Source organism: Pelodiscus sinensis, chromosome 24, assembly GCF_049634645.1.
Source record: "Pelodiscus sinensis isolate JC-2024 chromosome 24, ASM4963464v1, whole genome shotgun sequence".
NCBI classification, from domain to species: domain Eukaryota; kingdom Metazoa; phylum Chordata; order Testudines; family Trionychidae; genus Pelodiscus; species Pelodiscus sinensis.
The window spans coordinates 8,519,589-8,544,301 of record NC_134734.1 but is presented as its reverse complement, the minus strand read 5'-3'; the positions used below and the strand labels follow the sequence as shown (position 1 = coordinate 8,544,301).

Sequence of the window (24,713 nt, the reverse complement as noted above, 5' to 3'; positions counted from 1 at the left end):
ATTGCTTTTTAAGTAAAGTGTCTTGGCCAAATTCTAGCCTGAGTAATTATAGTTATAGGGTGACTTAATTGCAGTCTATAAGTACTTACAAGGGGGAGCAAATATTTAATAATGGGCTTTTCAGAATAGTGAAGAAAGATCTACCACGATCCAATGGCTGGAAATAAAAGCTAGACAAATTCAGACTGAGAATCTACTCTATATTTTAAAGAGTTTGTTTGATCAAAAACTCATCCAAAACAGTACGAGCTAGGACCACCAAATTTGGTATACCGCTTCCCCGTCTCATAACTTAAAGCCAGGCCAGGATTTGGTAGTGCCAGGAAAATGGGATGTGCTTGCAATGGGCTTGCTTGTCATAAAATCATACAGAAAATAGACAGAATCAGCAAAGCAAGTACAACTTGTAAAAAACCAACGAGGAGTCTTGTGGCATCTAAGGGTACATCTAGACTACAGGCTTTTATAGATACTGTCAACAAAGCTTCTGTCGACAAAGTGTCTAGACTACATCCAGCGTCTAGACTACATGAGAGTGTAGACGCAAAGGACTGTATAGATGCAATAACGCCTTCTGTTGACAGAACTCTGTCGACAAAAGGCATTATTCCTCGTAGAATGAGGTTTACCATCATCGACAAAACTGCCGTTATGTTGACAGAACTTGGTGTAGTGTAGACGCAGGTATAGTTTTGTTGACAAAAGCCCACTTTTGTCAACAAAACCCTGTAGTCTAGACACACCCTAAGGGTATGTCTACACTACAATGTTAGTTCGAACTAACGGACGTTAGTTCGAACTAACATTCATAGCCGCTACACTAGCGCTCCGCTAGTTCGAATTTGAATCGAACTAGCGAAGCGCTTAGTTCGAACTAGGAAAACCTCATTTTATGAGGATTAAGCCTAGTTCGAACTTACTAGTTCGAATTAAGGGGTGTGTAGCCCCTTAATTCGAACTAGTGGGAGGCTAGCCCTCCCCAGGTTTCCCTGGTGGCCACTCTGGCCAACACCAGGGAAACTCTATGCCCCCCTCCCGGCCCCGGACCCCTTAAAGGGGCACGGGCTGGCTACGGTGCCCATGCCAGGTGCAAGCCTGCCAGCACCCAGCCAGCAGACCCTGCACCTGGCACGGCACAGAGCCAACCACCCGATGTCCCCCAGCCCACCCCCTCTTCCCGGGACCAGGCTGGCGGCTCCCGGGAGCTTGCCCTGGACCGCAAGAGGCGGGCACCTTCCTGGGCTAGTGCGGACATCGTGGACCTCGTCCACGATCTCCGCACTAGGCACAGGAAAGTGGCCGTCTAGGGCAGGAGAGCTGCCAGGCTGGCCACCCAGGAGCAGGTGTGCATGAAAATCAAGGGGGTCCACTGAGACCCCCGACCCTGAGCCCTGAGCTTACAATGGCCGTCCTGGGTCAGACCAAAGGTCCATCTAGCCCAGTAGCCTGTCTGCCGACAGCGGCCAACCCTAGGAACCCTGGAGGGGATGGACCGAAGACAGTGACCAAGCCATTTGTCTCGTGCCATCCCTCTCCAGCCTTCCACAAACTTTGGGCAGGGACACCACTCCTACCCCCTGGCTAAGACTACTCCATGGACCCAACCTCCATGACTTGATCTCACTTCCCTTTAAACTCTGTTCTAGTTGTAGCCTTCACAGCCTCCTGCAGCAAGGAGTTCCACAGGTTGACTCTTTGCTTTGTGAAGAACAACTTTCTGTTACTAGTTTGAAGCCTGCTACCCATTCCTTTCCTTTGGTGTCCTCTAGTCCTTCTTTATGGGAACTCATGAAGAACTTTTATGAATGCACCCTCTCCACCCAACCCCTGCTTTTAGAGACCTCTATCCTGTCTCCGCTCCATCTCCTCTTTTCTAAGCTGAACAGTCCCAGTCTCTGTAGCCTCTCTTCATCTGGGACCTGTTCCCAACCCCTGATCATTTTAGTTGCCCTCCCCTCTCCCAGCCTTTCTCTTCCCCTCTCCCACCTCCTTTTCCCAGTCTCCCCCAGTTTTGTTCAATAAAGACAGAGTCAATGTTGGAAGAAACGTTATCTTTATTTTGTACATCAATAAGAAGGGGGGCTAGGGAAGGGTAACTGGAAGGAGGTGAGGGAGGAATGGGGTACGAGCCCCCGATGGGGAGGACTGGGCTGGCTCTGCGGGCTTCTAGGGGTGGAAGCTCTCCTGCAGCCCCCCGATTGCCCCCTCTCCCCAGATGGCAGCCTGCGGCAAATGCAGCCGGGCTGATGGCCGAGTGGTGTGATGTGCCCAGTGTAGGTACTCCGGGCAATCCAAGCCAGGACTGCTTTGCAAGCGGGGTACCCCTTAGAACTGTCTGTCCGGGGTGGGGGTCGGGACCCTTTAAGCGCAGCCCTCGGCTAGCCTGAGACAGCATCTCCACGCTCTACGTCCTCCTCTGATGTCCTGCCGGCACTGCTTCCGGCCATCCTTAAGCCCTGTTCAGGGTCCACTCAATGTGGACTTGCTAGTTCGAATTAGCAAAACGCTAATTCGAACTAGTTTGTAGTTCTAGACGCGTTAGTTCGAATTAGCTTAGTTCGAATTAACTAATTCGAACTAAGTTAGTTCGAATTAGCGCTGTAGTGTAGACATACCCTAAGAGACTAACAAAAATATACATATAGTATCATGAGTTTTCCTGGGCAAAACCCACTTTTTCAGATGAGATGATCTTGAGTCTACTCATTGTTTTTTTAAAAGTTGTTTTTCAAGTTACTGACTAACTTGGCTGCCCTCTGAGACTTTCAAAGCAAGTACAGGCCTCACAACTGACATAATAAACAAATATTGAAAGAGACTGAACCAAGATGAGCCAGAAACATAGGATGAACCTGGAATTGGATTGCTTCTCAATAAACCTTCCAAAAGAGATAAAACGGAGACATTTGGAACAGTACTCTGTTTTGGCACAGCTACATCAGTGCTTAGGGCTTGTAAACTAGAAGACAAATGTTATTGCAAACCACATTTACTACAGCCCTTTTTTGTTAAACTGTAGTGAATGACTAGTGCTTATAATGATGAAGAAACAAAAGATGCTTAATGGAATTCCTGAATGATGGACCTGAGCAATGCAGGGTGACTCTGTTATTAAGGCATAAATGTTTAACCATGAGAGTAATTAAGCATTGGAACCATTTACCAAGGGTTATGGTGGATTTTTCATTACTGTCACTTTTTCAATCAAGATTGAGGGTTTATCCTACAATTTCTGCTTTAAGGTTTATTTCAGGGCAGGTCTCTGGCTTGGGTTCTATTGGAGGTTACAGGGATTGATTGCCTGGTCCCTCCTAGCATTTGACTCCATCAAACTTGTCATTTAATGAAACACAGTGAGGCTTTGGTACAGGAGAAACCTCTGCGTTACGAACACCTGTTATGAACTGAGCGACCAACCCTACTCCTCATTCGGAATGGGAAGGGCACAACCAGCACAAAACATACAATACAGGCACTCCCCATGTTACAAACATCACACATACAAATGAAAGCTCACTGGCAGCTGCAGGGGAGCTGGGAAGAAGCACAGGTGGTGGCGAGCGGCACAAGTACTGTCTAGAAGACTCTGAAGAAGCAGGGGCTGGTTGCGCAGCTGATGGCTGAAAAGAAGCAGTGTTTTGAAGAGGAAACTGGGGCTTCTTTCCAGCCAGTGGCTGCATGGCCGTCCCTGCTCCTCTAGGATCCTCTGGCCCATACTTGGGCCACTTGCTACCTCCTGCTGAATGGGGGCTGGATGCAGCCTTTGGCGGTGGGGGGCGGGGAGTGGAGATGGGGCTGGCCGCAGGAGCCAGTGCAGAGCCTGCAGGGGAGGGGAGGCTTGGCAGCTAGATGCCCAGAAGTCCCCTTCCGAATTTCCATCTACTTCCTCATCCTCCTCTAATTAAACCTGCCTTTTCTCAAGCACCAGAGCTCAAGGTTACATAAAAAACTATTTTTACTATTTTTCATTGCAAATATACAGTATTTCAGCTACATTACATGTTCAATAGAGTTTTGTGAGCTAGCCTGGGAACCTAACTAGCATTTATCACATTGTTTCAATGGGAAAATGTGTTCTGAGTTCCAAACAAGCGACTTACAAATGAACTTTGGGAACACAACCTGTTTATAAGTTGGGGACTTCCTGCACTGTGTTGAAATGCTAACTACTTTAAAAAGAGAAAGAGAGAGAGAGAGAGAGAGAGAGAGGCAAAACAGCTTTTTTCTTTTGTATTATTAAACATCAAAGCTGTACTAAAGTCAATGTTCAGTTGTAAACTTTTTCAAGAACGACCAGAATGCTTTATTCAGAGTTACGAACCTTTCTGAGTGATGAACAACCTCCTATTTCCGAAGTGTTCATAAATGTGAGGTTCCACTGTCATGTTTCATAACCCTGAGTTTGCCGGAATGGGTGAGCACTTTAAGATCTGCATTTTCCTGTTCCCAGCACTGCAGCAGGCAAACCATTGCATCTCTCAGGCAAATATTGGTCTCTTTGCTCCTATATGGCCCCCAATCTGCCATTGTCACGCTACCCAGCTTTTAGCAATATGGCTGTGTCTTTTTTCAACAAAACTCTTCCACCCTCTCCAAGCAGTGTTTGCTTTTTCGGCAGGAGAGCTGTTCACACTATTACTTGTTCTGGCAAAACTATTGTTGTTCGGGCATTTTTTTAATCATGTGTGAACAACAAAAGCTTTGTCACTCAATTGCCAGTGTAGACAAAGCTTCAGGTCAGGCCTCTAGGGCAGTGGTGCCCAACACGGTGCTCGGGGGCACCATGGCGCCTGCCAGGCCATTTATGTGCGCCTGCGGAGCAATCTGGGCTGGCCCCGCCCCCGGGCGTGTGGCAGGTGCCAGCTGCGGGTGCATGGGCGGCCTCTGCCCCGGGGTCGCGGCAAATGCCGGTGCTGGCCCAGGGCGTGCGGTGCCTGGGTGGCCCCTGCCTGGGGTCGCAGCACATGCCGGTGCTGGCCCCGGCCCCGGGTGCGTGGCACATGCCGGTGCCAGCCCCGGGCATGTGGCACCTGGGTGGCCCCTGCCCGGGGTCACAGCACGTCCCGGTCCCGGGCGCGCGGCGCATGCTTGGCCCCACTGCCAGGCCTGTGGCCCGTGAGTGGCCCCGCCCCTGGATGCATGGCGCATTAGCGGCCCCGCCCCTACGCACCCGGCAGCCCCAAAACATTGGGGACCACTGCTCTAGGGGATAATGTGGCGTGTTCAAGTGTTTGCAAACCCTATTCTATGCTTTGCACATGATGCTATACAGGCTGAAGAGGCTGAAATGGGGTGGATACGGCTCCCCCACCAACGCTGAAGGGCTCAAAGGTACAGCTGAATCTTTAGCAGAAGAAATACTGAGTGGAAGAGACCTGCCCAGCCACGAGACCAAGCCAAGACCTTTGTGGATCTCTGAAGAGAACTCTTTCGCTAACAGCAGTGGCAGTGGGCTGGTGAGCGGGGTGTGTAGATCACAAAGCTATTGACTGTGTGCGGTGAACATTTCGATTTTTGTTCAACACAGAAAACAGTAGCACTCAAAAGTGTCTTTATGATCAGATGTGCTCATTCATGATCTGGCTAGTCCTATAACTTGTTCCTAATGGTGAAACAAGAATCCCCACACAGGAACTCTATTCCTTACCAATGTTCCCTCTTGTATTTTCCATTCATGTGTAGATTTTTCCATCCATGCGCAAAATAAATGTTGTTATGTTCACTGAGGCATGTGCAAATGTGCACCACCAGGAGAAACACAAAACCTAGATGTGGGCACTCTGCTAATCAACTGAGCAGCATTAGAATCTCTCCTGAGTAGCCGCACAAGCACCCAGCTTATATTTACAGGGAACACTGTTCCCAATCCTTGATTATTTGGGGATCAGTTCATGCCTCAAAGCAGGAGGAGTGCTTTGAAATCCTGATTAGTCTAACTCTGGATGCTTGCTTACTTTGAAATCCTGATTAGTCTAACTCTGGATGCTTTCTTTGCTAATCACAGAAATGTCAGGCTAGGAGGGACCTTCATCTAGTCCAGCCCTTTCCACTGAGGCAAGAATGAGTGAACCCGGGCCATTTTGCTGATAGGTTTTTGTCTAATCTGTTCTTAATAACTTTCAGGAAAGGGGATTCCATGCCTCCCTAGGTAACCCTGTGCTTATCTATAACTGTACCTGTGCTTATCTATCCTTATAGCTAGAACATCCTTCCAAAGATCTACACTAAGGCTAAGTCTACACTGCAGAGTTTTTGTGCAACAACTCACAGAGCGGCCACACCTCAAGCACGTTTTTGCGGAAGAACATTTACAGTGAATCAACAGAACAAAGGAGGTTTTGTGGTATAGGTATTCCTCTCTCTACGAGGAATAACTCCTTTTTGCGCAACAGCTCTTGTGCAAAAAGGTGTGTGTGGACAGAAAACAGGGTTTTTTTGCAAAAAACCTGTCAAAAGAAGCGCAGGTGCCCTGGTGGCCATTCTGTAAATGGCAATCAGAGATTTCTTGTGAGAGAGCATCCATGCAGTCTGGACGCTCTCTTGCACAAAAGTGCATCGCTTTTCCAATGCACTTTTGCAGTGTGGATGCACTCTTGTGCAAGAAGTTTTTGTGGAAGGTCTCTTCTGCAAAAAGCGTCTCGTGCAAGAAGCCTGCAGTGTAGATGTAGCCTAAATCTCCTTTGCTGACAACTAAACCACATCCTTCTTGTCTTGCTCTTTGTGGACTTAGGGTGTATCTAGACTACAGGTTTTTTTTAAAAAAATTGGCCTTTTTTCAAAAAAACTTCACCTGCGTCTAGATTGCTGCTGCGTTCTTTCAAAATTAAATCTTTCGACCGCAGAGTACCTCATTTTACTAGGAATAACGCCTTTTTTCGAAAGTGCTCTTTTGAAAAAAGGCATTATTGAACACAAACAGGGCTTTTTCGAAAGAGAGCATCCAGACTGCCTGGGTGTTTTCTTTCGAAAAAACAGCTTGCTTTTTCGAAAGAAGTGGTTGCAGTCTAGATGCTCTCTTTCGAAAGAGGTTTGTAGTCTAGACGTACCCATAAAGAACAATCGATCATTTGCCTCTTTATTAGAATGGTTAACAGATTTGAAGACTGTTATCTGGTCTCCCTGCTAATTCTGAAATTTTTCATCTTTGATTGTCACTTTTCTCTTTACATTTATTAAATTATAAACAAATATAAATTTCAAAATAAAAAAATCATTTTGAACCCTGATTTTAAAAATGTCAAAACAGGAGGTTTTGCACAATGTAAAAGCTTCCCTTCAATTTTTGTCAAAACAGGAATATTTGTTTCCATTCTAAATGTTTCCATTCTGATGAACTGGCATTTTCCACCAAAACATTTTTTTTTTTAAATTGAATCATCCAGCTGTAATCACATCCCTTCTTATTCATCTCATGGTCTTTTCAAGTAGCTGTGTAAATATAGCCCTGTCTCTCTTCTGTGGATGACTTTAATTGCATTCAAATTCACTCCTTTAAGAAGTGCAGGGCCAGCATAGGAAAGCTGCCTTCAGTTCTGCCTTTGACATCACTGACAGAATTTTCTGCTCAGTTCCATTTGGTCCCTCTTTATACTGATGATGATAGAGTCCAAGGCAGAACAAACCTGGCTGGATTTTCAGATCCCAGGCAATGTCTGCTGATTAAAGGATTCATAATACTGTGTTTCATAGAATGAGCAAATTTTCTCTGGAAATCGGATCCTTACACAGATGTAAATGGGACTTAGGCCTTCATACCACTGCCTCAGCATGAGGGGATGGGCTAGATAACTTCCTGAGGTCTCTTCCATTCTGACATTTCTATAGCCCTGGGAAATGGTCCCCAACTTGTATAGCAGCTCTTAGGAGAAGCCGTCTTTATAGTAATTGGAAGAAAGGTTGCCAACTTTCTAATCCCACAAAATTGAACACCCCTGCTTCGTCCCTTCCCTGATGCCCTGCCCCTTCCATGAGACTCTGCCCTTTCTCCAAGATCCTGCCTCTGCTTGCTCCATGCCCCCCACTCTTACTCTCACCTTCACCCAGCTGAGGCAGGAGGTTGGGGGCAAAAGGGGCGTAAAAGTTTTGTCTGGTGGTGTGGGCTCTGAGGTGGGATGGAAGATGAGGGTGTGGGGTGCAGGGGGATGTTCTGGGATGGGTCAGGGGGTTGGGGTACAGGAGGGGGTAAGTGTTCTGGTTCAGGGTGTAGGCTCTGGGGTGGTGGGGTGGAGGATATGGGTTTGGGGTCCAGGAGGGAGGGGAGTGTTCTGGCTCAGGGTGTAAGCTCTGGGGTGGTACGGAGGATGAGGGTGTGGGGTGCAGGAGGAGGTTCTGGGATGGGTCAGATTTAGTCTTCAGAAGAGAAGAGTAAGGCGAGATTTGATAGCAGCCTTCAACTTCCTGAAGGGAGGTTCCAAAGAGAATGGAGGGAGGCTGTTCTCAGTAGTGATGGATGGCGGAGCAATGGTCTCAAGTTACAGTATGGGAGGTCTAGGTTGGATATTAGGAAAAATTATTTCACTAGGAGGATGGTGAAGCACTGGGATGGGTTCCCTAGGAAGGGGGTGGAATCTCCATTCCTAGAAGTTTTTATGTCTTGGCTTGACAAAGCCCTGGCTGGGATGATTTGGTTGAGAGTAGTCCAGCTTTGGGCAGGGGGTTGGACTCGATGACCTTCTGAGGTCTCTTCCAGCCCTATGATTCTATGATTCTAGAGGGTTTGGGTGTGGGGGGGGGTGAGTGTTCTGGCTCAGGGTGCAGGTCTGGAGGGGACTTTGGGGAAGCAGCTGACAGATCCCTGTGGCCCCTAATGGTAAGGAGGCTTTGTACGCCGCCATCACACCTGCAGGCATCTCCCCTGCTGTTTCCGGCCAATGGTAACTGTAGAGCCAGCACGTGGGGCAAAGGCAGCTTTACAGAGTTTCTTTGCACGTAGGGGCTGCAGCAACCTGGTAGCTGCTTCTGGAAACAATGTGGAGCCAAGGTCAGTAGGGCTCCTGCTGCACTACTGACCAGACTTTTAACTGTTTCTGAGCCCTCTTCCTGGAAAAAAATGCTTTTCCCCACCTCTTTGTCTGGCTTGCCCCCTTAGCCTACAAGTTCTGACTCGGTGCAGCATTTCCTGTTATTCTAGTAACCCTTCCTGCTTCCATTGCAGCTGGCCTGCCCGCCACCAAGCCGCCACCACGCCGCAGAGCAGCAGTGCAGCCCCCTGGAAATCTCGACATTCCCCTCCGTTGTGGCTGCGACTGACCAACACCCATTGCCGGTCAGGTGCCTGCCTCAGGAAGCCTTCTGGGGCTATGGGCACCAGCCAGAGGAGTGATCCATCGTGGCAACCCAGGCTAGCCTGTTGCCTTTTTGAAGTGCTCAGTGTGAGCATGGGAGCTCTTGCCTGTGCACACTTGCAACAGGCCATGTATTGAAAGGGTATTAGTGCTTGGTGCCTGGTTATTGGCTATTTGTCCCTTGGTTTTTTTTTGGCAAGGAAAGCAGCTGCTTTGTTCTTGGCATTCTCTGGGCGCTCTCAGTAGCCAGAAAGACATCAGCAAAGACTTCAGGATTGTTTCCATAGTGATGCAGTGCAAATGGAATAGAAAAGGAAGCTGTCTGCATTATACCCCGCCCTCTCTCTCCCGCTCCTACATGTTTTAGTTATCCAACGCTCAGAGAGCAAATCAACCTAAGCAACAATGTCTAACGCACCTGCCACCTACAATACCAGGAAGTCATGAGCTACCCCGACGCTGGATGAGACAGATGCTGAAATGGTATCAAAGCAATGTCCCCTTGATGCCCTCTACCCCAGGAAAGATTCAGATAAGCCTTTAACCTGGGAGCTTGTTTGAACCTGAGCTGAAATTTGGAGCCACTTTCCTCCCATACCTGCAGCTACAGAGCTGTCTCTACCCGATGGAAGGCTGCCTTGGCCATTGCTGGTGAATGACAGTTTTGCGGGAGACAGCTTGCGCTCCTCTCTTCCTGCGGAAAAAGCAAAAGTCATGGGTGGCAGGATCCCCAGACGCTTGCAGATGATTCTCTTCTCTCCAGTGAGAACCATCCAGGAGAGGTAAGTGTGGGGCACTTAGTGAGAGGCTAACCTGTTGGACTTCTCCAAAACTTCATGTCATGGAGAGGGGTGTGAATCAGGCCCAGATCTTCTGCTGCTCCTGACCCTAGTTTCATGGTAATGAATTATAAATCGTGCCTCCAGGAAAACCTTGAGCCCATGGAATCCCAACACCTTTTTGAAAACCCAATCCCCTCCTGGCTCATTTGGAAGGTGAATGAAAACAGCTAGGATGAAATTCAGTTAATCCCTTGTGCTGCCACCCTTCTGAATGGGGCATGAATTTTCCCAGCAGAACACTCTGGGTTCTACCCTCCAAAGGAAAGTAGGGAATTTTGAAAACCCCACTGCAAACTTTTAATAACACCACCTATTTATTTTTTAAGAAAATGAGCTACAATCTTTTTAAACTTGGGCCAGAGAAAGTACTTCCCTCCCTAGAATTGGGCTGTGTTTTCCAGCATCCACAAATGCACATGACCTTTCCAGTGCTGTGCAATAAAAGCATATTCTTGGCAAAGTTCAAACACACCCTATATATTGGCATTGTAAAATGATAAGCATTGGGCTTTGGAAAGCACTGCGACTATTCTAGTTGCACCAAGACCTTTCTGTATTGCAGGTAACTTACTTTGGAGAGGTTTTTAAATTCTACTTATGTTCCCATGCAAGTATTGATTGATATATATCAGATGGTTGCCGAGCATTTAAGTTACTGCTCACACATTTGGAAAGGGGTTTGAATCAGGCCCTATAGAATTAGTTCATGTTGTTCAGTAATATTTGAGGTACCAATTCAGTAAAGAACATAAAGACATGCTTAATTTTAAACACGTCTAAGCTTATTGATATCCAGCAAAATATACAAGCACCTAGCTGAATCCAGACCCTGAATGAGTCAGGTTTTTACTGTTCTGTAACATTTAATGTTCACTTTTTGATCTTTGCAAGTTCAGTAACAGTTAACAAAGGGGTCTATTGTTCAAATATAGGAAGATTAGTGACCCTAACAGTTTATTGTGCAGGTGAGGACAATTCCTTCGTTTATCTCACTGTTCAGCTAAATTTGTTATAGAATTTGTGTAGCGATTTTGCTCCTATTTGATGTCTTGTCTCAAGAAGTTATTTAGAAGTTCATTGTACTATTCTGTACTAGTTATGGGAAATGTTCCCTCTTATTTATTATCCCCACTATTAAACAAAGTGGAAACACTTGGCAGTATTTATATTTTATTTCTATTGAAAGAGCATTGTGGAAATTAGTGGTAAACGTGACAGAGCCAAATTACTGCCAGACTAGCACTCTTTGGGGCCTCCCTTATGCCCTATGCTGGGCAGACACAGCACAGGAGATTGAGAGCTCTTCAACGAGAAATGCTGCTGCTGGCCAATGCTAGTGTCCCAGAGGATAGAGGAACAGGATCTTGTTGGTGTCGTAATTTTTCTCAGGCTATCTTGTTGTGCATAACTGCAGGTGCCCAAGATGTATCTGTTGGGTGCAGATTATCTTTCCTGTGGAGTTAGATTAATGAAAGAAGCTGGCAACACATGGGGGGAGGGCAGTGCAAAGGGTTACAAATTACTTTTACAATTACTTCAGGTTTCCAAGTCATTCCTTCCAGGCATCACAAGACTTTTTGGCTTTGGACCAGCAAGAAAAAACAAACAAAACCCCCTGAAGTAAACACATGACGGGTATGAGGAGATCGAAAGCACACACTGAACTGCCCAAGGAAGGCCATGTGTGCTTGGTAAAAGTGCAGATTATCTCATCCGATTCAGCGTTCCAACCTAATCCACACAGAGAGGTGCAAATTCCCCTTCTGATTCCACTTCCTGGAGTTGCCTGTTTGCTAACAATGGCCGTAATACTTTCATGCCAGCCTGTCCACTTCCAGGAATGGGATGCTGTGCCAAGAAAGAACTGCTTCCCTAAGCTCCCACTTCAGTGAGTGGCTGAGGGTTCTGAAACAGCATCTCTCCCCAGGCTGTTACAGTACTTGTAGTCCTGGGGCCACTGTTAGGATCCAAATCCACAGATTTTCCATCCAAACTTTTTGGGGATGAAAAATTAAGAATGAGATGGAATTAAAATGTCCTCAGAAAAGGAATGTATCCTTTGACAACTGAAAAGTTTTCCACTGAAAACCCCCAAATGACATTTTTCCACTTGGAGGAGTTTGGGGACTAAAACATTTTTTTTAACATTTTTGGTAATACTTTTGTCAAACATTGCTCACTTTTTGGAAGCTTTCAGCTAATGTTTCTTATTTATTTAGCCAAATTGGTATTCATTTTCAGTTGCTTGAAAACAATAAAATAAAATAAAATAAAATAAAATAAAATAAAATAAAATAAAATGGAGGGTTTTGGCCAAAAGTCAGAATTTTCAACTGAAAAAGTTGACAGTCCATCACTGTATCTTTGGCTGGTGTTGCTCTGATTCTGCGACTGAGATTAAAACCTGCAATATTAACAGCTCCTTTTGACAAGTATCAGAGCAGAAGTTGTGTAAGTCTGTATCTGGAAAAGAATGAGGAGTTCTGTGGCACCTTAAAGACTAACAGATTCATTTGGGAATAAGCTTTCATGAGCAAAAAACTCAATTAGATGCTCTGCTTTTTGGTGACATTAGGACTTGACTACATTGAAATTTAGCTTGGATTACATTTTTCCACCGTAACTCTTTAAGGCTGTGTCTACACTGGACCACTTATTCCGGAAAATCAGCCGCTTTTCCGGAATAAGCTGCGAGCTGTCTACACTGGCCCTTGAATTTCCGGAAAAGCAACGACGCTCTACTGTACAAAATCAGCTGCTATTCCGGAAAAACTTCGCTGCTCCCGCTCGGGCATAAGTCCTTATTCCAGAACACTGTTCCGGAAAAGGGCCAGTGTAGACAGCCAAGTAGTCTTTTCCGGAAAAAAGCCCCGATCGCGAAAATGACGATCAGGGCTCTTTTCCAGAAAAGCTCATCTACATTGGCCACAGATGCTTTTCCGGAAAAAAGGGCTTTTCTGGAAAAGCAGCCTGCCAATGTAGACGCTCTTTTTCCGGAAATACTTATAACAAAAACTATTCTGTTTTAAGCATTTCCGGAAATTCATGCCAGTGTAGACACAGCCCTTGGGTCTAGCTCTTCTAGACGCGTGCAACAGTGCTGTCCTTCAGTAGTGCTTTCTATCCCTAGCTCTCCAAAACCTTCACAGAGGAGACCCGCATCAGATGGGACTGTTGTGATCTAGTGTCAAACCCCTGGATCACACAGGCCAGATAACTGCCCCAATGTAATTCGCAGAGCAGATCCATTAGAAAACCATTCCATCTTTGTTTAAAAATGGTCTGTGATAGAAAACCCACCATGGCACCAGGTGAGTTGTTCTATTAATCACTCTCCTCATCAAAAATATATGCCTTGAATTTGATTTGCTTCGACTTCTAGCCATTGGTCCACAGGGATGTTAATATTGGTTAATTGAATAGTTGATTAACCTCATGAATTCCTATCGGTTACTTGACTATTCCATATTCCCAGGAGTGGGGCTGGCAGCCAGTGCAATCTGGCCCCTCTGCCATTCTGTGCTGCTGCCTCTGTGGGGTGCTAGGAGGGAGCTGGTCCACAAGGGGAGCCAGTTTAAAAATTAGCTGATAAACAAGCAGCAGTGTGGTATGGCAGCAACCCCTGTCCGGGGGGAGTCTGAACTTCCAGATTTGTCATGAGCTGGAACTGAGTCAGGTTGCCTGTGTACCTGGCTACTAATAAACTTTACATGTAGGTAGGTCGTGCAAGCCAGGACTGAGCTGAGCTGCTGGACAGCAAGCTAAAAAATTTGCTGGCGGCAGTTGGGGGATGGGCGACAGGGGGAAGGCCAGGAAATGCGTTTAGTCTATATCATTAACCAATAAGCTTTTGCTGATGACTTAATTGACTGCACTATTACATCTCTATTGGACCTGGCTATATCTACCTGTCTCTGTTAGATTGAAGAGCCTGTTACTAAATATTTGGTCCCCCTGTAGGTTATTATAAACTGTGATTAAGTCACCCCTCTTAACCCTCTCTTTGGTCAGCTAAATGTATCAAGTTCCTGGAGTCTTTCTTATAAGGCACGTTTTCCAATTCTTCCTTCCTTCTCATGGCTTCTCTCTTATCCCTCTGGTTTTGCTCCAGCTCTGCTCCCAGGCCCCAGCACAGAGGGTGCTCTGCTCTATGGGCTCCTCTCTGCTCTAGGAGAAGCAAAGTATGCTTTAGCACAGCCATAAGGGTGCTCTCATTTACCTCTGGGGACAAGAGCCAAATAGGGTGCATCTATACTGCAGGGCTTAACTCGAAATAAGCTACACACATTGAGCTCCATCAATTGCATAGCTTATTTCAAAATAAGGAGCATCTGCACAGCACTTATTTTGAAATAGAGCATCCTTCCTCCGACTTCACTTACTCCTCATACAATGAGGGTTACAGGATTTGGAGTAAGAAGTCTTCCAGCTTGACAGTATTTTGACATTATTTTGAAATAACTGCCTGCTGTGTAGATGCAGACTAAGATATTTTGGAATAACACTAGTTATTTCAAAATAATGTTGCTGTGTAGACGTACCCATTCAGAGAATGCATAGTTACCTCCCCACCTTGCTCCAGTTCTGCCCCAGCCCCAGAAACTGGACAATGGAAGACTGGCCCTGATTCCTCACTGATTACCCTTTAACATTGGCTTGGCTCAGGCCTAAGTGCTGACATGTGGCACAGGTGAGGGTGGGGAATCCGTCTCGACATGTACACTGCAGGCCCTAGAACTGGTCACTATGCAAAACTTCAGGTCATGTGGGAACCAGACCATAGCAGCCAGTGATGGGATGTACTGAAAATTATGTGCGATGGGGTCATATCATGGAAACTAAAGGAATGAGCAGCATGAGTAACTGTGCAGTGAGCCAGGCTGTTTGGCTGTGTTTAACTGGTTAACCACATACATGAGGGGGGGGCGGGAGGCCAGCTGGGATGGAATGTCTCCCACCCGCATCATGGCGGGCTGCTCCACCCAGGCTGGAGCACTGGTTAACCGTAAGTGATAAAGATCACCCAGTGAGGGTCATGCTTACCGGTTAACCATTTACATCCTTTACAGAAAACATATCCTGTACATCAGTGGCTCCCAGTCTCTTCAGGGATATGTTAAATCTACTAAAATTTTACAGACCCCCTCCACCTCCGAACTACATAGCTGTGCCAGCAGCCAGCAAGTCAATCAACTTGTGCTGCTTCCTGAGCCTTCAGCACAGGTTGAAGGATATGCTGGCTGCAAGAGGCACTGTGCAGACACCTTTATGGTACCGCCACAGACCCCCCAGGGGTCCCTGGACCACAGGTTTGGACCACTGGTAGATCACAGAATCATTTGCTGTGGGCCCTATAGCCAGGCCCCATAGAGACTCGCTGCACCACAGTCCTACACCAGGGTCCCGTGGAGACCTGCATGCCGTGGTACCTACACTGGGTGTGATGGCATGTTGGGGTTCCCCCCAATCCTGCAGCCCTGTAGGAGCAAGAACAAACTCCACCAGCCAGTAGAATAGAGAGGGTTTATTGCTTCTCCAGGATACAGCACAGCACAGCACAGACGTGATGTGGTTACAGGAGTCAGGGCCCGGATGCCTCAGATCCCTTGGGTTAGGGGGTCCATCACCCCCTCAACCCTCCGCACCCAGCTTAGTCTGTTCCCTTCATATTTTCTAGCCTGAAACTGCCTCGCTCCCAGACTCTGCCCCCCAGCCAGGTGTTCATTTCTGCCTCCCTGCCTTTGTCTGTCCTCTGGGCAGCGGTATCGCATGTGGGTGAGTCAGTAGGAATCACACATCACAGCACAGGAGAAGCACTGCTTACAGAGCAGACAGCACCCCCTCTACGTTACACTGGGGGCCTAAGGAGACCTGCGTGCTGCGGTCCCTACACCAGGGGCCCATGGAGACTTGAACCATAAAATCATAGAATACTAGAACTGGAAGGGACATCAAGAGGCCATCAAGTCCAGTCCCTGCCCACACAGCAGGACCCAGTACTGTTTAGACCAGTGTTTCTCAACCTTTTTTTGTTCATGGCTCCTTTCTGAGCCTCATTCATCATGCACCTGGTAGTCAAGTTTGGGTGGCCCCCTACTGTTCCGTTGTTTTCCATGTGGCCCCCCCTAGAAGTAAGGCATGGCCCCCCCGGGGAGCCATATGGTCCACGTTGGGAACCACTGGTCTAGACCCGCCCCGATAGACATTTATCTAATCTCCTCTTAAATATCTCCAGAGATGCTACAGCCCTTGCCTGTGCTATAGAGCCCCTGCACTGCGGGCCCTGCGGCCCCATGGAGACTTGCATGGTGCAGCCCATATGGACTCTACAGCTTGCACATCACAGCCCTATGCATGCTTCGGCGCCCCCAACGCTACAGAGACCCACGAGTGTGGTGCGGGCCCCTTAGGGAGCCTCACGCTTGGTCCCTACGCGCCCCATAGAGCCCCACTCACCGCCCCCGCCCGCGTGCCCCTTAGCGCCCCACGCACCCGCTCCCTACACGCCTCAGAGCGCCGCCCCGCCCTGCCCCGTGACGTCACGCTGACGGCCCCGCCCCGTGCGCGCTGCGCTCACACGCAGCCGGGCGGCGGGGCCTGGGCGCTGAGCTGCGCTGGGCGATGGCGGCCGGCGGCGCGGGAGGAGGCCGCCGCGAAGCCCCGGCAGGTAGCGGCCCGAGCGGGTACTTGGGTGGGGGGCGCGCTGGGAGCGGGGCTGTACCAGGGTAGGGGGTTCGGGGAGGGTACCGGGGTGGGGCTGTACCAGGGTAGGGGGTTCGGGGAGGGTACCGGGGTGGGGCTGTACCAGGGTAGGGGGTTCGGGGAAGGGTACCGGGGTGGGGGTGTACTGGGAGCGGGGGTTGTACCAGGGTAGGGGGTTCGGGGAGGGTACCGGGGTGGGGGTGTACTGGGAGCGGGGCTGTACCAGGGTAGGGGGTTCAGGGAGGGGTACAGGAGTGGGGGTGTACTGGGAGCAGTGGTGTACCAGGGTAGGAGGTTCAGGGAGGGGTACCGGGGTGGGGGTGTACCGGGTAGGGGGTTCAGGGAGGGGTACCGGGTAGGGGGTTCAGGGAGGGGGTGGGGGAGTACTGGGAGCGGGGGTGTACCAGGGTAGGGGATTCAGGGGGGGGTACTGGGGTGGGAGTGTACTGCGAGCAGGGGTGTACCAAGGTGGATGGTGCACAGGTGGGGGTGTACTGGGAGTGGGGAGTGGTATCAGGGTGCACTGGGGGGCAGGGAGTGGGTGATGGGTGGGAGATGTGCTGGGGGTGGGGTGATGGGGGAAGGGGCTGGTGGGAGTCTGGTGCAGCAGGGCATAGGTGTTGGTGTGAGCATACACTGGGGATGGAGACTTGGGGGCAGGGAGGGGCTGATGGGGGGGTCTGCATATTGCTGGAGCTGGGGAGTGGGTGTTGGGTTGGGGCTGGATTTGGGGTGAGGGTTTGCATGGGGCAGGGGCCAAGGAGTGAGTGCTGGGGTGTGTGTCTGGCACAGGGATGGGGTAGTGGGGAACAGGGAGCAAGTGCCAGGTTGGGAGTGCACTGTGAGCTGTGGGCAGTGAGGGGCTGGTGGGGGTCTGTGTAAGAATGGGTGTTGGGTTGGGGAATGCATTGGTGGGCATAGAGCTGGTGGACACAGGGATGGGTTGTTGGGGGGATAAGGAACAGGTGCCAGGTTGGGAGTATGCTGGTAATGTGGGAGGTTGGGGCGCAGGAAGGGGCTGGTGGACACTGGCAGTGTGACTGGCCCTGTGACTCCCTGCCCTGATCCTGAGGATGTACTGACACCCCCTGTGGCCCCCTCCCCAGCACCTAGACTGGGTGCCTGAATGGTTGGCCTGGATCTGCGCTGGCTACATCTGAGATTGCCCCTTCCCCTTGTGCCAGGAGCTGCAAAGACCCCGGGTGAAGGGGTCTGGGCCTGGGCGCAGGCTGGGTTATTCTCTGCGCTGCACATGTCACTGCTGCAACCACCTCAGGGCCAGGGTGGCTGGTTACACAGGGACCAGCGCAGCTGAGCTTTAAGAGTGAAGAGGGGTGGTCAGGTGGTTGGAGCCGGGGGCAGGAAGGGGGTCTGGATTCTTTCCTTAGCTCTGGGGTGGGCATTGGGGCTGGCTTTCCTCTTCCCCGTGTGCTGTGTGTCGCTGCCCCGGGTTCCCTGATTCACCCAGCTCCTGAGTCGCTTCCCCTCTCGCTGGCTGCACTTCCCCTTGACCTGGCTCTCTGGGAAAAACTGGGGAGAAACCTCCTTGCACTTGGGCCCTGGCGGGACTGAGCTGCAAAGTCACTGGCCCTGGCTGCTGCCCTATTAAAAGGGCAGCTACAGGGAAATCTACCACTATAAACCTCCCTCCTGCTGGGATCTGAAAGCTCCTTCCAAAGCGCAGGGCTGGGTCTGAGCCCGGGATAAAACCCAGGAGTCCTGGCTCTTTCTCCTCCACCCCCACTCTAACCCAGTAGCCTCCACTCTCCTCCCAGACCCCAGGAGAGAACTCGGGAGTCTTGGCTCCCAAGCTTTCTCCACTCTAACCCCAGGAGTGTTTCCTTTGTCCCCGGGCTGCTTGTGAGGAGCAATGATGTAGGGTGGGTTTATTTTTCTAGGGTCTCACATTGCCTGCTCATGCCCTGCAGCATTGGGGGTGTTCCCCCAGTAACTCTTCCTTCCAAAGTGGGTGAAGCTAAACTTAGCCCAGACAAGAGGGGGTCCACATTTGGGAAGGGATGAAAAATCCCATTTAGTTAGTTAACTGCATCCCGACTGCGCTGGAGTGGGGCCCCCCCATGTCATTTGCAAGCAGGGGTTGCTCCAGCCCAACCTAGCCTGTGGCCCCTCCTGCCACAGACAGAAGCTGCTCCTGTGAAGCATCCGGGCTCTCCGAAATAGCCCCCAACCACAGTGGTCCCGCAGGGCTGGAGCAGCCCCATTAAGGATGAGGCTTACCGGTCAATCGTTCACATCCCTACTTTCGGGGCTGTGGGCGCTTGTGAGGAATGTGCCGTGTGCTAGAGAGGCACCCACTAACTACTGCATGCTGGCTTCCATCAGTGGCAATTGTCAGCACTGGTGAGGCCACAGCAAGAGTACTGCATCCAGTTCTGGGCCCCCCACTACAGAAAGGATGTGGACACATTGGAGAGGGTCCAGTGGAGAGCAACCAGAATGATGAGGGGGCTGGAGCCATGACTCACAAGGAGAGGCTGAGGGATTTGGGCTTATTTAGTCTGCAGAAGAGAAGAGTGAGGGGGGATTTGACAACAATCTTCAACTTCCTGCAGGGGGGTTCCAAAGTGGATGGAGAGAGGCTGTTCGCAGTTGCAGGTGACAGAATGAGGAGCAATGGTCTCAAGTTGCAATGGGGGAAGTCTAGGTTGGTGGAGAAGCACTGGGATGGGTCCCTAGGGAGGGGGTGGAATCTCTATCCCTAGAGGTGTTTAAGTCCTGGCTTGACAAAGCCCTGGCTGGGATGATTTAGTTTGGGTTGGTCCTGCTTTAGGCAGGGGGCTGGACCGATGACCTCCTGAGGTCTCTTCCAGCCCTAGCATTTCTATGAGGTGTCCCTGTATAACTGGCAGCCCCACCCCAGAGGTGGCTGCTTCTCAGCACCAGGCATGGGGACCCTGTGTAAGCAGCTGCCTCTCCCCAGAGGTGGCTGCAATGTTGCAGTGGACCAGGAGTCTCTGGATAAGCAGCTCCTACCCTGACCCTGGAGGTGGCTGCATTTCATGTGGCAGTAACTGGAGAAACAAATCCTAGGCATAGTTGGAGAGAGGCTGAGGACTTTGATCTGCTGCACTGGGGGGCAGTGAAGACCAGGCTGGAGGGTCCGGGACTTGGGCATAGGTGTCCTGGCTGAATGGGTTGATCCCTGGCTGTGTGTGACGCATAGTCCTGCTTCTCTTCCCTCCCCAGGTCTGAGTCCTTTCCCTGCGTACCATGATTTGAGCCCCACATGCCAAGAGCTCTAATCCCCCTGCACCAGGCCCTGATGATGAATAACAAGGAAACCACAGAGGTCTCTGGTGAGTTAGAATGGTGATGAGGCCCCCCCGAGCTCAACTTACAAGCCAGAGAACCCAGGAGTCCTGGCTCCCAGCCAGCCATGCTCTATCCCACCAGGCCCCGCTCCCCTCGCAGAGTCGGGGAGAAAACTAGGGATGTTAATTAACATTTCAAATGTTAACTGGTTGTATGTTAGGTTTCATTGGTTAACCCTGGGGCAGCCCCCCAGCTGTGGCATGACAGACTGTGGGGGGCTGCTCTGGCCCCAGCCCTGCTGTGGATGCAGATGAGGGGGAGAGGTGCTGTTCCAGACCCACCGTGTGCTTTGGCTCTGGCCCTGCTGCAGCTAGAAGAAGGCTGCTCTGGTCCTGGCCACAGGTGGTGGGGTTCACCTAGCGAGAACCCAGGAGTCCTGGCTCCCAGCCCCCTGCTCTAACCCACCAGCCCCCACTCCCCTCCCAGAGCTGTGGAGGGAACCCAGGTGTCCTGGCTCCTGGCACTGTCTGCAATGCTGGAATTTGTGTCCCCTTGTCTCTGCAGAGAAGAGCCACCACTTGAAAGTATTCCTGCCCAAGAAGCTGGTGGAGTGTTTGCCCAAATGCCCTGCCCTCCCCAAGGAGCGACTGCGCTGGAATACCAATGAGGTGGGAAATGGGGCAGGGGCCCTGTCCCCTCTGCTCCCACCAGTCCTCAGGGCAGGGACTGGTTGGCTCGGGGGCAGGGAGTGGGGCTGGGGCCTGGTCCCTCTGTTGAGCCTGTGGTGTTATCCCCAATTTGCCCCATTGTCAGGCACTTGGACCCTGAGTGATGGGGCACATCAAAGGGGGAATTCGTGGGGGGCGCCTCCCACCCTGAGCTGGGCATTCTGGTCTCTCTTAGGAAATTGCCTCCTATCTGATCACTTTTGAGAAGCATGAGGAATGGCTCTCCTGCTCTCCCAAGACCCGGTGAGCATCCCACAGGGAGTGGGGGTATGGGAGGCCGGGTTTGCAGTTATAAAGGGGGGCTGGGAAAGAGGTGGGAGGTGGCAGGGAGGACCAGAGAGCAGCAGGTAGGGATGCCCGGGGTGGCAGGGAGAAGCTGGGGTACACTGGGGGAGCCGATCTCTGGGAGACATTTGGTGGGAGCTCAGCTCAGCCCCGCAGTGACTCCTCCTCTTATCCGGCATCAGCCCCCAGAACGGCTCCATCATCCTATACAACCGGAAAAAGGTGAAGTACCGCAAGGATGGCTACTGCTGGAAGAAACGCAAGGACGGCAAGACCACGCGGGAGGACCACATGAAACTCAAGGTGCAAGGCATGGAGGTAGGCTTGGGGTGGGCCCTGAATACTGGATGTGGGGCTGGTGGTACTGTGGGAGAGAGGAGCTTGGGCTGGGTCTCCCTTACAGGGGGCTGTGGGGCAACTTGGAGCCAGGAGGGAGTAGGGGCTGGGAGAGACCAGGTTGGTGTCCTTAGAAGCTGAGCCCAGGGATGTGGGAGGAGCATGGTGGGGATTGGGCACCCTCCAGAGAGGGGATGGGTTACGCAAGCAAGGGTCTGGCTTCCCTTTGGGCATGGGCCATAGGCACCAGTGTGACCATGCCTCCCTATGGGTGGGGAGTGACCTAGACTGCCTCCCCCCGAGTGCTGAGAAGTGCCCTACTCTCCCCCTGTCTCCCCACAGTGTCTGTATGGCTGCTACGTCCACTCCTCTATTGTCCCCACATTCCACCGACGGTGCTACTGGCTACTGCAGGTACGGGGAGTCGGGCAGCAGGGTCTGCATTAAAACACCACAAAGAAATCTCTGAGGGCTCTGAACAAGGATCCCACAGCGTTTCAGAGCTCCCAGCCCCCCTGCCTTCCCAGAGCAGAGGAGGGAACCTGGAATCCTGACCCTGACCCTGCACCTGCCCCTGCAGAATCCTGACATTGTGCTGGTGCACTACCTGAACGTGCCGGCGCTGGAGGACTGCGCCAAGCTCTGCGGGCCCATCCTCTGCTCCATCAGCAGCGACCGCAAGGAGTGGCTGAAGTGGTCGAAGGAGGAGCTGGTGAGCCAGCTCAAACCCATGTGTAAGGAGAGGGTGCCAGCTGCGGGGCCTTGGGTGTTGAGGGTGAATAAGGGCCCCGGTGAGGGTGCTGTGCAGAAGGGATGAAGCCTGTGAGGGGCAGGGATGGGACAGAGGATCGGGGGGGGGGGAAGCAGCCTGGTTGCTCTCTGCTCCATGTCTCTGTCCCCTTCTCCTGCAGTTCACGGGATAAAGTGGAGCTGCAGCAACGGCAACGGGACCACAGAGTTCTCCATTGAGCAGCTGGTGCAGCAGATCCTGGAGAGCCACCAGGCCAAACCCCCACCCCGCACGCATGCCTGCCTCTGCAGTAGTGGCCTCGGTCAGTGCCTCCCCACCCCACCAGCTGTGGGACCTAGGCATTCTCCCAGCCCCCCCTCCCCCACTAGGACCTACCAGTCCCCACTTCCCTCCCAGAGGTGGGGGGGAGAACCCAGGTGTCCTGGCTCCCAGCCCCCTCTGCTGTAACCCACCAGCCCCCGCTCCCCTCCCAGAGCTCATGGAGAACCCAGGTGTCCTGGCTCCCAGCCCCCTCTGCTGTAACCCACCAGCCCCCGCTCCCCTCCCAGAGCTCATGGAGAACCCAGGTGTCCTGGCTCCCAGCCCCCTCTGCTGTAACCCACCAGCCCCCGCTCCCCTCCCAGAGCTCATGGAGAACCCAGGTGTCCTGGCTCCCAACTTTCCCCCTCCTCAGCAGGGAGCTCATCTCTGCCTTTGGTGGCTCAGGGTTCTGCTGGCACCCCCTAGTGGCCAATGTGAGGTACAGTGGCCAGCAGTGCCTGTGCTGTCACGTACCCACAGCCCAGAGCCAGCCTCCCCATCCCTGGCTGACTGCTGTGCCCAGTCCCTCCTCTTCCACATCCAGGGCTGGTCTCCTGGGATCCCATCAGCCTGGGGGCACCGTGGGGGTACCCTAATGTCCATCCCACTGTCTGTCCCTCCACAGCTGTCTCCCTCTGACTTGACCCTGCCCTCCCCACAGCCCTGTTTGTCCATCTGCCCTTCCCCACACGCTGCTATCTGTGTGTTTGTCTGCTGTGACCCTGCTGGCGCATCCCCACAGAGCCTGTCTGTCTAGCCCCCCGATGGCCCCACTCTCAGCCTGCCCCCACACAGCTGCATCTGTCTGTCCATCCCACAGGCAGCCCAGGCCATGTCCCGCACAAATGCAGCAGCACCAAGCACCGCATCATTTCCCCGAAGGTGGAGGCGCGGCTCTGCCCAGTCCCGGCACTCCCCGAGCCACAGCGTGTGCCTGAGCCCAAGCCGGAGCCAGAGCTGGCCAAGCCTGACAGAAAAGAACCCCCAGCGCCCACCGAGCCCTCCTCTTCCTCCTCCCCAGATGCCCCTCGGCCTTCATCTGGCGTAGGTCCACCCAGCAGCTCCTACCGAGGTGAGCGGCCACCAGCTGCTGTGGCACTGTCAGTGGGGCTTCCGGGCAGTGCCGTCCTAGTCATGACTGGCCTGGCCGGGGCCCCAGAGAAGCCGCTAGGCCTCACACCCAGCCAGCACCTGGTGGCGAGTGATCCTCCAGCACCCGCCGGCCCTGTTAGCCTGGCCCTGCTGCCAGGTCCCGGCCTGGTCCTGTCTCAGAACCTGGAGGCCAGCATGGAGACAGGGGAGGCCGGCTCCAGCGCCTTCGACCCCGACTGCTTCCTCAACAGCCCCGCCCGGGGCCAAACCTATGGGTGTCGGGCACCGGAGCCACCCACCCCGGCCTATGCGCCCCCCACTGCTGGCAACTGCTTCTTCATCCAGGACGACGGGGGGGCGCCAGGGCGGGGCACCCAGCCCTCCTCCCGGGAGAAAGGGGAGACACCCATGGAGACGGGGGCGTCCCGGCCAGGTGGTGGGGCAGCGACGGAGCAGCTGCAGGAGGAGCTGTACTCCATCATACAGACGGCAGGGGCCAGGGGGCCGGACCTGCCCTTCGGCCTCTCCTTGGACAGCTTCATCTCGGAACTCATGACGGAGGAGGCTGGGGCTGGGGGAGGGAGCAGCCCCCCACGCCCAGCTCTGCCTGACACCCCTGGTGAGGCTGCTCCTCCAGGGGGTGAGGTGACTCCAGGCCCCCAGCCTGAGGAGCTAGTGAACATCACTGATTTCTCGCCGGATTGGTCTTACCCAGAGGTGAGTCAGGTGGTAGGAGTGTCGGGGGGCAAGGGGAGCAAGAGATAAAGGGGACCCCCTGCAGGTCATTAATATGGCTCTTTCCCACCCCTGTAGGGCGGTGTCAAGGTGCTGATCACGGGGCCGTGGATGGATGAGACAGACTCCTACACCTGCCTCTTCGACCGAGTGGTCGTGCCTGCAGCGCTCATTCAGTCGGGTGTCCTACGCTGCTACTGCCCCGGTACGGGCCACAGGGCCTCCCCCTTCTTGGGAGCGCAGGCTCCTACCCATCCCTAGGGCAGGGACTGGCTGGCTCGGGGGCCAGGAAATGGGGCATGGGACCTGCTCCCTCTAGGGGGCGCCAGATCCCATCAAGCCCCAGGGTGGAGACTGGTTGGTTCAGGAGGACAGGCCTGGTCTA

At 52.1% G+C, this 24,713-nt stretch overlaps 2 protein-coding genes across 3 annotated transcripts in view; both read left to right on the top strand.

The window, feature by feature from the left end:
• The window catches only part of INCA1 (inhibitor of CDK, cyclin A1 interacting protein 1), a 31,003-nt gene extending 20,938 nt beyond the window's left edge, over window positions 1-10,065 (top strand). The window contains exons 6-7 of one of the 2 annotated variants that reach the window (XM_075907848.1): window positions 5,273-5,456; window positions 9,155-10,065. In XM_075907848.1, the coding sequence (XP_075763963.1) occupies window positions 5,273-5,456; window positions 9,155-9,322 (352 nt within the window). In that variant the 3' untranslated portion in view covers window positions 9,323-10,065. Of the gene's footprint in view, window positions 1-5,272; window positions 5,466-9,154 lie in introns of both variants that reach the window. The other variant, XM_075907847.1, reaches the window with a different exon arrangement.
• A 6,575-nt stretch (window positions 10,066-16,640) lies between these two features.
• On the top strand, window positions 16,641-22,502 carry LOC142819615 (calmodulin-binding transcription activator 2-like). Its single transcript, XM_075907849.1, has 8 exons — window positions 16,641-16,793; window positions 20,036-20,145; window positions 20,666-20,769; window positions 21,005-21,072; window positions 21,297-21,432; window positions 21,793-21,864; window positions 22,031-22,162; window positions 22,362-22,502. Exons 2-8 carry the CDS (start codon window positions 20,076-20,078, stop codon window positions 22,371-22,373), a joined length of 594 nt encoding a protein of 197 aa, XP_075763964.1. The 5' UTR covers window positions 16,641-16,793; window positions 20,036-20,075; the 3' UTR covers window positions 22,374-22,502.
• Window positions 22,503-24,713: the final 2,211 nt, after the last annotated feature.

Coding starts and splice junctions, on each gene's coding strand:
- LOC142819615 (XM_075907849.1), top strand. CDS start 20,076: ATGCCAAGAGCTCTAATCCCCCTGCACCAGGCCCTGATGATGAATAAC. Junction 20,770..21,004: donor TGCGCTGGAATACCAATGAG/GTGGGAAATGGG, acceptor GGTCTCTCTTAG/GAAATTGCCTCCTATCTGAT. Junction 21,073..21,296: donor TCCTGCTCTCCCAAGACCCG/GTGAGCATCCCA, acceptor ATCCGGCATCAG/CCCCCAGAACGGCTCCATCA.